General features: G+C 39.4%; 1 protein-coding gene and 1 pseudogene across 2 annotated transcripts in view; one reads left to right on the top strand and one right to left on the bottom strand.

Moving 5' to 3' along the window:
* Positions 1 to 12,428, bottom strand: part of OSMR (oncostatin M receptor) — a 96,948-nt gene that overhangs the window by 31,478 nt on the left and 53,042 nt on the right. The window contains exons 8-9 of one of the 2 annotated variants that reach the window (XM_011966146.1): positions 571 to 713; positions 89 to 242 (exon numbers count right to left, since the gene is read on the bottom strand). In XM_011966146.1, coding sequence (XP_011821536.1) covers positions 89 to 242; positions 571 to 713 — 297 coding nt within the window. The remainder of the gene's footprint in view (positions 1 to 88; positions 243 to 570; positions 714 to 12,428) is intronic. The other variant, XM_011966154.1, reaches the window with a different exon arrangement.
* LOC105529081 lies at positions 7,940 to 8,914 on the top strand (annotated as a pseudogene).

Raw genomic sequence — 12,428 nt, 5'->3', positions numbered from 1 at the left:
TTTTTGGTACAACCAAAATCTCTCAGGGAAACCAGCCTAACTCCTAAGACCTGCTTCTTTGGGTTAAATGCCAGAGGCCTGAACATACCAGCTTCAAGTGTGGTGAAGTTCTGACCACTCCATTCAGTCCATTTCCAGAAGTGGCTGGCATCAGCACAGCGTACTCGGGCCATATACTCTGTGGCAGGTTCCAGTTCACTTAAGAAGTACTCACCGTTCACGTTGACAGAAACATCGTACTGCTTGATCAAAAAAGAGAAGAAAGGAAAAAGGAGAAAAGAACAAGACAGAAGCATCGGTGAGTATATCTCAATTACAAAGGCGAACCAGGACACAGCAAATCCTGACCTGGAGGTCAGGATCGGTTCTTCTTTGGGGGGAAAAAAATTCTCCAAGGCCCATTTCCTAACCATAAAAGTCTACGATTAATTTCATGGACCTTTCCAAACAGATGACCCACACCATTTGAACCTACATAGAAATAAGAGTTTAAAGTGATTTTATTCATCAGTGTCTCTATTCAGGACAAAAAGGAATTTTTGAAAGTAGAAAATTAAGCAGGGTTCTTACTTGCATCATTTTTCCTTCACCATGGAGTTCAATCTGACACAAATATGTGAAATTATTCCTCATGGAGTGCACCTTCCAGGTCATGATGGCGTTTGTGGCATTTACATTTTCAAAGTTGACACTAAAAGGATTCATTAAATAAACTGTCAAAAAAAGAAAAAGAAACAAAGAAAAAAATTCAAGCATAGATCCAAAAAGACATTGGCAATAGTTTATTTCTTCATTCATTTGTTCAACAAGTATTTTTTTGTTCACTTTTGAGAACATGACAAACAAGAACTTACAGAGAAGCTAGAATGAACCAACTACAGCCTTTCTCTCTCAGCGATTCTACCACACACATTGAACAAAATACAAAAAAGAAACTACTTGAGGACTCTTAAAATTAAACACAAGTAGGCAAACTGGGAAGGGGAGTCAAAACTTGGAGAAGGTGGCCCACAGGGGAGAATTGTAACAGAACTCAGAGTCTAACCAAAATAACATTAACAATGTCAGGGATATAATCCAAAATATGTAGAATGTGCTAGGAATGCAACATCTTTAGATGAGAGGGGGACTGGCCAGAACAGCCCAGGCTCTGTTCCAGTCCTCCCTAGAAACAGGATGTCCTTTAACACTTTAGTGCAGCGAGTCATGTGTTGTCAGGATATAAAATCCAGGATGGATGCTTCTGAGGTCTCTCAGCTATGGTGAAGAACAAGTGAAGAACTCAGAGATAAGATTCTGTTTGCCCTGGGCAGCTCTCCGCAACCTTGTGGACCAGCAGCAATACATCCCAGGCTTGTGTTGTCCCTTGCTGCCCGTCTGATGGTAATAAGTCCACTTCATGTAGCTTGTTGTGTATGAGTGTATTCTGTCAAACTGGATTCGGATCGTTGACAACCAGTGTACAGAGAGCACCTGCTTCACAAAACTGGCACAGCAAGCAGGATTCAATTTGACAGAACAATGGCTCATTGGTGAAGTAGAAGGGGCAATACCCTATCTCATACCTGGCACGGCGGAGACATCAGACCAGCTAGATGTTTTATGAGGAAGAAGCAGTGATAAGAGAGACACAGGCCACACATACACCCCGAGAATGTGGGTGAGGTGGCTGCATGGATTGTGGCAGAGGAAAGCAGCATGGAAACAGGGGAGCTTAGTGCACATATGTGATTGCTCCTTCCTGGGTATTTAGATGCATCTGAAGGCATCTGAGAGGGAATTAAAAAGAGGTCCTCTGATGGTCCTTGAGACATCTGAGAGGGAACCAGCATGTACAATGCAGGCTTTCACAGAGAAGGAGACTCAAGATCCGAAGGACACACATAGACATAAGCAGTAAGCTCTCAAGCAACCTGGTTGGTGTGTTTGTTGGATAAAGGGACACTGCGGACCCAAATGGTGCAGTTGGGGTTGCGGCCAAAGTCTCTAGGTGCCTACCGAAGGCCACTGGCCTAATACTCTTGTTAAGAGAAAAGAGAAAAAGAAGAAAATTTAGACTTTTCTGGGGTTCTTGGATCCTGGAGCCCACATGACAATATTTCCTTGTTCTTTTAGGTGAAAAATTAAACTGGCAACATTGGGAGGTTTTCGGACAAACATAGTGACCCCCAAGATGCTTATCTGGTTATGGGCAGGGCCCGTTGGGCCACTTCAGGTGCCAGTAACTATGGTTCCTACCACTCAGTGCATCACAGGCATTGGCATTTTGGCTGCTTGGGGCACAGAAGGCCACCTCCATCTGAAGGGGTATGTTCCCCCAACACAGCTAAGAATTTGAGCCATAACAGTGGGGCATATCCACTTCTGCCTGCCACCTAAGCTCCCCAAGTTCCAACGGCTTATTCAACAAAAGTACTACTATTATACACACTGAGTGGAGAATAGGACAGTACTTGTTAATTGAGTTAACCCGCAAAAGCCACAACCATGCACAAAAGTCAACACAACCTTACACACAAAAAGTACTTCTACAAGGACATCTGTCCAGCAACTGGATTATATGTTATATATGTTATAAACCACCCTCTCACAATATAACAGCCCAGTTTGGCTGGTCACAAAAGGCTCCCCAGGGCATGGAGACTAACCATGGACTATCACAGGCTAAATGCCAAGGCCACTTAAGCTGAACACCAAAGAAGAATCCCTGATACAGCCAAACAAAAGTGTTGCCCCTTGTGGCATCCTCTAATAAAAATGAGACCCAGCAGCTGGTAGGTCTCTTTGAGTACTGGAGACCACATATACCCAACCTGAGTGTCCTTTTGCTCTCCTTAGTCAAGGTGACCGGCAAACCCACCAATTTTAAATGAAGTTCTTTGCAACAACAGGCCTTGGAAGCCCTTCAGCAAGTTGTGGTCCAGGCACTGCTTTTAGAACCCTTAATCCCTGTTAGCTCAATAAAATTACAGATGTCCAAAACCTCCATGCATGCTGATTGGAGTCTCTGGAAAGAAAAAACCACCACCGGGATGTACCAGCCTCTCACATTTTGGATACAAAAGTTGCTTGAAGCAGCCCCCAGATACACCCCTTTTAAACAGCAACTCTTTGCTTGCTACTAGGCACTAGTCTCTGGACACTGAGCATCTTATGGCCAGAGCACCACACATGACACTACAACATGAAATGCCCATTCTTACTTGGGTTCATGCAAACTCCACCAATCAAATTAGACAGGCTCAACAGAGCTCAATTATTAAATGAAACTGGCACATTTAACATCACGTCCACCCAGGCCCCACGGGACCAGTAGGTTCCATGAACAAAGGGCTAGCTAACGAAAAGTGACCAAGTAACCTGTTGAGGATGTTTTGGCTCCTCCTATGGATTAAAAAATATGCCTACCAATGGTCTGGCATGGTTTACTAACAGTTCTGCCAAACTAAAAGCAGATGGGTTTCATTGGGCTGCCACCACCATCTGGCCAATAGATAGCCAACTTTTGACAGAGACTGGACATGGACATTCTATCCAACAGGCCAAATTACATGCAGTGGCAATGGCCATGCCAGCCACCTTTCTCACCGTATCTTGCTGTATTTTCACAGACTCATGGGCCATTGCCAATAGCCTAGCCACGTTGTCAGAAGAAAAACAACTGAGTGACTGGACTGATTAAGGAATCCCCTGTGTGGGACAAGAATTATGGCAAGAGCTTGCAACATAAAAGTTGTCAGAATCAAAATGGGGTCATTTATGTTAAAAAACAAAATCCTGAAAAATGAAGCCAGGTAAGGTCACACAGGAAGGGCTCTCTTACACCAATACCTGAAAACAAAACTACCCTGAAACAACCTGTAAAAGCCACAACCATGCACAAAGGTCAACACAACCTTATACAAAAAAATACTTCTACAAGGATATCTGTCCAGCAACAGGATTATCCAACCTCACACTGACACCACCCTTGTTATTGATCCTTGTAGTCAAAAATAATTATCTGAAAACATTAAGTAATCCTTCTCATTTTTTCTTTAAAAACCTTTGTCTCTGTTTACCTTCCTGAGTGTACACATAGTCTTCTATGGCACATGTATTCCCATTGCAATGCCTATTCCTAAATAAATATAATTTTCTTTTAGAGTCTCCCTCTCTGTTATTTAGATTGGCATACTGGTATCTCAGAAGCAAGACTAAGATGGCTAAAGAAAAGGCTCCATCGATTGTCCCACCTGCGGGATCACCAGATTTAACAATTACATGAAAAAAGCACTTTCATAAGACTGAAAAATCAAGTAGGCACTCACAGTACCTGGCTTCAACATCGTATCACTGGAAGAGGCACTGAAAAGGTGAAGAAAGATAATTCTTAAATCACTGATGCCACCCCTCCCCTATTCCCTGGCAGCAGCCCTGTGTCATGGACAGAACCTCTGTGCACTTAGGACAGGGAGAGCTCAGTGATTGAGAGACTTTGCATGGAATTTGGTGCTGTCCAGTCACTGGCAAAGCAAGCAAAACTGGGTTGAACTCAGCTGATGTCCGCCTACAGAGGGAGCATTCAGATGAGCCCTAGCCAGACAGGCATCACCCATCCCAGCAGTCAGAACCCAGGGGTTCTGTCAAGGCTCACCACTGTAGGCTAAAGTGCTCTGAGGCCCTAAATAAACTAGAAAGTCAGTCTAGGCAACAAGAACTGCAATTCTTAGGTGAATCATAGTGTTGAGCCAGGCTTAGAGCAAGCAGACTTCGGGGAAAGATGACCTACTGAGACACTAGCTGGGAAGGCTAAGGGAGTGTTTGTGCCACCCCTGCTCCAACCCCAGGCAGCACAGCTCGTGGCTCCAAAAGAAACCCTTTCTTTCCACATGAGGAGAGGAGAGGGAGGAGTCAAGAGGACTTCGTCTTGCATCTCGGATACCAGCTCATCCAAAGTAGGACAGGGCACCAGTCAGAGTCATGAGGCCCCCACTCCAGGCCCTATCTCTCAGATGACATTTCTGAAGACACACCCTGGGCCAGAAGAGAACCTGTTGCCTTGAAGGGAAGTACCCCATCCAAGCAGGACCCATAACCTGCTGACTAAAGAGCCCTTGGGCGCTGAATAACCAGGAGCAATACCCAGGTAGTACACCATGGGCCTTGGGTGAAACTGAGACTTGCTGGGTTCAGGTGAGACCCACTATCATGCCTACAGTGAGAGACACCCTCTGCCTGAGAAAAGTAAAAGGGATTTTGTCTTGCACCTGAGGTACCAATTGGACACAGGGGAGTAGAACACCAAGTGGGCTCTTGGGGTCTCTGATTCCAGGCCTTGACTCTTGGCTGGCATTTCTGGATCTGACCTGGTGCACAGAGGAGCCCACTGCCCTAAAAGGCGAATCTCAGACCTGGCAGCATTCACCACAAGCTGACTAAAGAGTCCTTGGGCCTTAGGCCAGGCGCGGTGGCTCACGCCTATAATCCCAGCACTTTGGGAGGCCAAGGGGGTAGATAATGAGGTTGGGAGTTCAAGACCAGCCTGGCCAACATGGTAAAAGCCCGTCTCTACTAGAAATACAAAAATTAGCCAGGCATGGTGGCAGGTGCCTGCAATTCCAGCTATCCAGGAGGCTGAGGCAGAGAACTGCTTGAACCTGGGAGGCAGAGGTTGCAGTGAGCCGAAATCACACCACTGCACTCCAGCCTGGGACACAGAGCGAGTGAGAATCCGTCTCCAAAAAAAAAAAAAAAAAAAAAAAATTACATAAATAGAAACAAGAAAAAGTTAAAAAGTAGAGAGACAAAGTTAAAGAGTATAGTTTTTATTAGTTTTCTTTTTGCCTGTTTGTTTAATGTAAGCAGTATTATGTTATCAGCTTAAAATAATGAGTTATAAGGTAGTATTTGCAAGCCTCATGGTAACCTCAAATTTAAAAAAATATATATGTATAATGAATATGTAACAAGGAAAAAGCAGAAAATTAAATTATACCATCAGAGAAAATCACCTGCACTAAAAGAAAGACATGAAGAAAAGAAAGAAGAAAGAGAAGAACAGAAAACAACCAGAAAACAAATTTAAAAATGGCCAGAGTAAGACCTTACTTATCAATAATATTGAATGTAAATGGACTAAACTTTCCAATCAAAAGACAGAGAGTGGCTGAATGGATTTAAAAACAAAAGACCCAATGATCTGTTGCCTATGAGAAACACACTTAACCTATAAAGGCATGTATAGACTGAAGATAAAGGGATAGAAAAAGATATTCCATGGCAATGGAAACCAAAAAGAAACAGGAGTATCTTTACTTATGCAAGACAAAATAGATTTCAAGACAAAACCTACAAGGAGACACAAAGTAGGTCATTATGTAATGATAAAGGGGTCAATTCAGCAAGAGGATATGACGATTAGAAATATATATACAACCAACACTGGAGCAGCCAGATATACAGAGAAATATCAGAGCTACAGAGAACGATAGACCCTAATACAACAGCTGCAGACTTTAACACCCCATTTTCAGCATTAGACTGATCTTCCAGACAGAAAATCAACAAAGAAATATCTGATTTAATCTTCACTATAGAACAAATGGGCCTAATAGATATTTACAGAAATATTTTGTACAACGGCGAGAGAATACACATTCTTCTCCTCAGCACATTGATCACTCTCAAGGACAGATTATATGTTAGGTCATAAAACAAGTCTCAAACAGTTTTAAAAATTGAAATAATAGCAAGCATCTTCTCTGATCATAATGGAATAAAACTAGAAATCAATAACAAGAGGAATTTTGGAAACTATAAACTACATAGAAATTAAACAATACACTCCCAAATCAAGAAATTAAGAAGGAAACTGAAAACATTCTTGAAACAAATGATAATAGAAACACAATGCACCAAAACCCATAGGATGCAGCAAAAACAGTACCAAGAAGGAAGTTTATAGCTATAAGTGCCCACATCAAAACAGAAGAAAAACTTCAAATACACAACCTAATACAGAACTAGAAAAGCAAGAGCAAACCAAACCTAAAGTTAGTAGAATAAATAACAAAGATCAGAGATGAAATAAATGAAATTGAAATGAGGAAAACAATACAAAAGACCAACAAAAGTGGGTTCTTTGAAAAGATAAACAAAATTGATAAACCATTAGCCAGACCAAGAAAAAAAAAAAGAGAGAAGACCCAAATAAATAAAATCAGAGATAAGAAGGGAGATATCACAACTGATATTGCAGAAATTCAAAAGATCATTAGAGGCTATTATGAGCAACTATATGGCAATAAATTGGAAAATCTAGAAGAAACATAAAAATTCCTAGACACATAAATCTAACAATATTGAACCGTGAAGAAATCCAAAACCTGAACAGATTCAATAACAAGTAACAAATTTGAACTTGTAATAAAAAGTCTCTCGCAAAGAAAAGCCTGGGACCCAGTGGCTTTACCGCTAAACTCTACCAAACATTTAAAGAAGAACTAATACCAATTCTACTCAAACTACTCTGAAAAACAGAGGAGGAGGGAATATTTCCAAAATCATTCTACTAGGCCAGTATTACCCTGACACCAAAACCAGAGACAGATAAAGAGATGAAAACTACAGGCCAATATCACTCATGAATATTGATACAAAAATCCTCAACAAAATACTCCCAAACCAAATTCAACTACATGCCAAAAAGATTACTCATCAAGACCAAGTAGGATTTACCCCAGGGATGCAAACATATGCAAATCAATAAATGCGTTACATCATATCAACAGAATGAAGGACAAAAACCATATGATCCGTCTCTGAGCAGCCATTGAAGGAGAAGGAACTGCAGGGGTGTGTGTGTATGTGTGTGTATGTATGTGCGCACATGCGTGCATGTGTGTGCATGCACTAGTGTGTCAACAAGGAGGTGGGGGCAGCTGAGTTAGAGTCCCAACTCTTGGACTCCATTTGCTACTCTCTTCTTTCTCCCCCACACCTATCTGGTGGTAGTGGGCGTTTATATTTGCGTTCCTTTTCATTCATTTCTAAATCTCTTAAAAGTTTTGGGTTGGGGGTATTGGGAAAGGCAGGAAAGGGAAAAGAAGGAGAGTAGTAGCTGAAGAGGAAGAGGAGGACATGGAGATGAAGAAGATTAGCCTGGAGTTAGGGAACAGAGACCCAGAGGAAGTGACAGAGTTAGTCCTTGATAACTGCCTGTGTGTCAATGGGGAAATTGAAGGTCTGAAAGATAACTTTTAAAGAATTAGACTGAGTATGGCTAATGTGGAACTAAGTTCACTGGCCCAGCTTCCCAGCTTAAATAAACTTCGAAAATGGGAGCTTAGTGAAAATATAATTTCTGGAGGCTTGGAAGTCCTGGCAGAGAAATGTCCACATCTTACCTACCTCAATCTGAGTGGAAACAAAATAAAAGATCTCAGTACAGTAGAAGCTCTGCAAAATCTTAAAAACTTGAAAAGTCTTGACCTGTTTAACTGTGAGATCACAAACCTGGAAGATTATAAAGTATTTTTGAACTGCTGCAGCAAATCACATATTAGATGGATTTGATCAGGAGGATAATGAAGCACCGGACTCTGAAGAGGAGGATGACGAGGATGGAGATGAAGATGATGAAGAGGAAGAGGAAAATGAAGCTGGTCCACTGGAAGGATATGAGGAAGAGGAGGAGGAAGAGGAAGAGAAGGATGAAGATGAGGATGAGGATGAAGACGAAGATGAAGCAGGTTCAGAGTTGGGAGACGGAGAAGAGGAAGTGGGCCTCTAATACTTAATGAAAGAAGAAATTCAGGATGAAGATGATGATGATGACTATGTTGAAGAAGGGGAAGAAGAGGAAGAAAAAGGTCTTTGAGGGGAGAAGAGGAAATGAGATGCTGAGGATGATGGAAAGGAAGAAGATGACTAGATCATTCTAAGACCAGATTCTCTAATGTTTCTGCATGTGCAATAAAGTGATCACATCTTTGTTTCTTCATGTACAATAGCTATCCCTACTGAAGATAATGTGTAACTTTTTATAGGAAAAGTGTGGTTTTACTATTTTTGCCTTATCATTCCAAATAAGAACTAGTCTGTTAATGATCATATTGTATGTAGAGAAGAATTTTCATTGACTCCCATTGTGGAATTCCCTAGCAATTTATTTAGACTTAATTTTCTAAATTCAAGCTTACTGTATTAGTCATTTTTAGCCCATAATTAAAACATGATCACTTAAAAAAAAAGATCATTTCAATTGATGCTAAAAAAGCATTTGATGAAATTCAACATCCCTTTCATGATAAAAGTACTAAAATAACTGGGTATAGAAGGAACATATGTCAACACAATAAAAGTCATATATGATAGACCCATAGCTAGTATCATACTGAATGGGGAAAAACTGAAATCCTATCCTCAAAGATTGGGAACAGGACAAAGATGTCCACTTTCCCCACTGTTATTTGACATAGTACTAGAAGTCTTTGCTAGAGCAATCAGCCAAGATAAAGAAGGGAAGGGCATCCAAATTGGAAAGGAAGAAGTCAAATTTTCCTTGTTTGCAGATGATATTATCTTATATTTGTTAAAACTTAAAGACTTCACCAATAAACTATTAGAACTGATAAACAAATTCAGTAAAGTTGCAGGATACAGAATCAATATACAAATATCAGTAGCATTCCTATATGCCAACAGCAAAAAATCTGAAAAAGAAATCAAGAAAGTAATCCCATTTACAATAGCTACAAATGAAATTAAATACCTAGGAATTAACTAAACCAAAGCAGTGAAGTATCTCTACAATGAAAACTACAAAATATTGATGAAAGACATTGAAGGAGACTCAAAAAAGGAAACATATTCTATGTTCATGGATTGGAAGAATCAATATTGTTAAAATATCCATTCTACTCAAAGCAATCTACATAGTTACTGCAATCCATATCAAAATACCAAAGATATTCCTTACAAAAATAGAAAAAACAATCCTAAAATTTATATGGAACCACAAAAGACCTAGAATTGCCAAAGCTATCCTAAATAAAAAGAACTAAACTGCAGGAATCACATTAGCTGACTACAAATTATACTATAGAGCTATAGTAACCAAAACAGTATGGTAATGGCATAAAAACAGATACATAGACCAGTAGAACAGACTAGAGAACCCCAAATAAATCCATACATCTATAGTAACCTCATTTTTTACAAAGGTGGCAAAACACATACATTGGGGAGAGGACAGTCTCTTCAACAAATAGTGCTGGGAATATCCATATGCAGAAAAATCAAACTAGACATCTATTTCTAACCACATACAAAAATCAAATCAAAATGGGTTAAAGACTTAAGTTTAACACCTTAAACTATGAAACTACTACAAGAAAACATTGGGGAAACTCTCTAAGACACTGGAATAATTTATGCAAGTAAAATCCATTGAGTAATACCCAACAACCACAGGCAACCAAAGCAAAAATGGACAAATAGAATCTCATCAAGTTAAAAAGCTTCTGCACAACAAAGGAAACAATCAACCAAGTGAAGAGACAAACCACAGAATGGAAATAAATTTTTTCCAAACTCTCCATCTGATAAGGGATTAAGTAACTAGAATACATAAGAAGCTCAAACAACTCTATAGGAAAAAAAAAAAGAAACTAATAATCTGATTTTAAAATGGTCAAAAGATCTGAATAGACATTCCTCAAAAGGAGAAATACAATTTGCAAACAGGCATATGAAAAAGTGCTCAACATCACGGATCATCAGAGAAATACAAATCAAAACTACAATCTAGCTAGGTCTATCAATCCTGTTTATCCTTTCAAAAAACCAGTGTTTGGTTTCATTGAGCCTTTGTATGGGTTTTGGGGTCTCAGTTTCATTCAGCTCTGCTCAATTTTAGTTATTCATTTTCTTCTCTAGCTTTGGGGTCAGTTTGTTCTTGTTTTTCTAGTTTCTCTAGGTGTTATATGAGATCGTTAAGTTGAGATCTTTCTAACTTCTTGATGCAAGCATTTAGCATTATAAACTTTATTCTTTACAGTGCTTTTGCTGCATCACAGAGATTTTGGTATGTTATGTCTCTGTTTTTGTTTATTTCCAAAAATTTTTTTATTTCTTCCTTCGTTTTGTTGTTTACCCAAAAGTTTTGATTTTTTTGCATTTATTGAGACTTGATTTATGGCCGAGCATCTGGCTAATCTTGGAGTATGTTCTGTGTGCAGATGAGAAGATGTATATTCTGTGGTTGATGGGTGTTCTGTAGATGTCTATTAAGCCCAATTTGTACAGTGTTGAATGTAAGTCCAGAATTTGTTAGTTTTATCCCTCAATGATCTAACGCTGTCAGTGTGGTGTTGAAATCCCCCCACTATTTTTGTGTGGTTGTGTGGTTATTATCTAAGTCTCTTTGTAGGTCATAAAATAGGAAGTCTTGTTTTATGAATCTGGGTGCTTCCATTTGGGTACATATATATTTAGAGTCAACAGTCTTCTTACTGAATTGAGCCCTTTATCATTATGTAGTGTCTGGGTTTTTTGTTTTTGTCTCTTTTAACTGTTGTTGGTTTAAAGTCTGTTTTACCTGATATAAGAATAGTGACCCTTACTCTTTTTGGTTTTCCATTTTTGTGACAGATCTTTCTCCAACCCTTTAAGCCTATGGATGTCATTACATGTAAGATGGATCTCTTGAACATGGCAGACAGATGGGTCTTATTTTTGTTTTTGTTTTTTTCTTTTTAATTCAACTTGCCACTGTGCCTTTTAAGTGGGGGTGTTAAGACTGTTTACATTCCAGATTAATATATATATAGGAGGTTTTGATCCTATTGTGAAGTTGTTAGCTGGTTGACTTGTAGTTTCTATTCTGTGGTTCCTTTATAGGGTCTGTGGGATAGATATTTAAGTGTGATTTTGTGGTAACAGGTATTGTTCTTTTGTTTCCACATTTAGAACTTCCTTAAAGATTTCTTGTAAGGTTGATCTAATGGTAACAAATTCTCTTAGCAATGCCTATCTGAAAAAAGATTTTACTTTACCTTATTTCATTTTATTTTACCTTCACGTATGAAGCTCAATTTGGACATGAAATTGTTGGTTGGAATGTCTTTTCTTCAAGAATGCTGAAAATAGACCCCCAATCTCTTCTGACTTGAAAGGTTTCTACTGAGAAGTCTGCTGTTAGCCTGATGGGGGTTTCTTTGTAGATGACCTGACCTTTTCCTCTAGCTGTATTTAAGATTTTTTCTTTAGTGCTGGCCTTAAACAATCTGGTGACTATATGCCATATTGATGTTCATTTTGTGTAGAACCTAGCAGGTGTTCTCTGGATTTCTTGTATCTGGGTGTCTACCTCTCTAGCAAGATTACAGAGATTTTATTCTATTATTCCCTCAAATTTGTTTCCCAGATTGATTACTTTTTCTCCT

The sequence above is a fragment of the Mandrillus leucophaeus genome, unplaced genomic scaffold, assembly GCF_000951045.1.
Source record: "Mandrillus leucophaeus isolate KB7577 unplaced genomic scaffold, Mleu.le_1.0 Scaffold119, whole genome shotgun sequence".
Lineage (NCBI taxonomy): Eukaryota > Metazoa > Chordata > Mammalia > Primates > Cercopithecidae > Mandrillus > Mandrillus leucophaeus.
The sequence above is the reverse complement of the archived record's forward strand: the minus strand, read 5'-3'. Positions and strand labels throughout refer to the sequence as shown.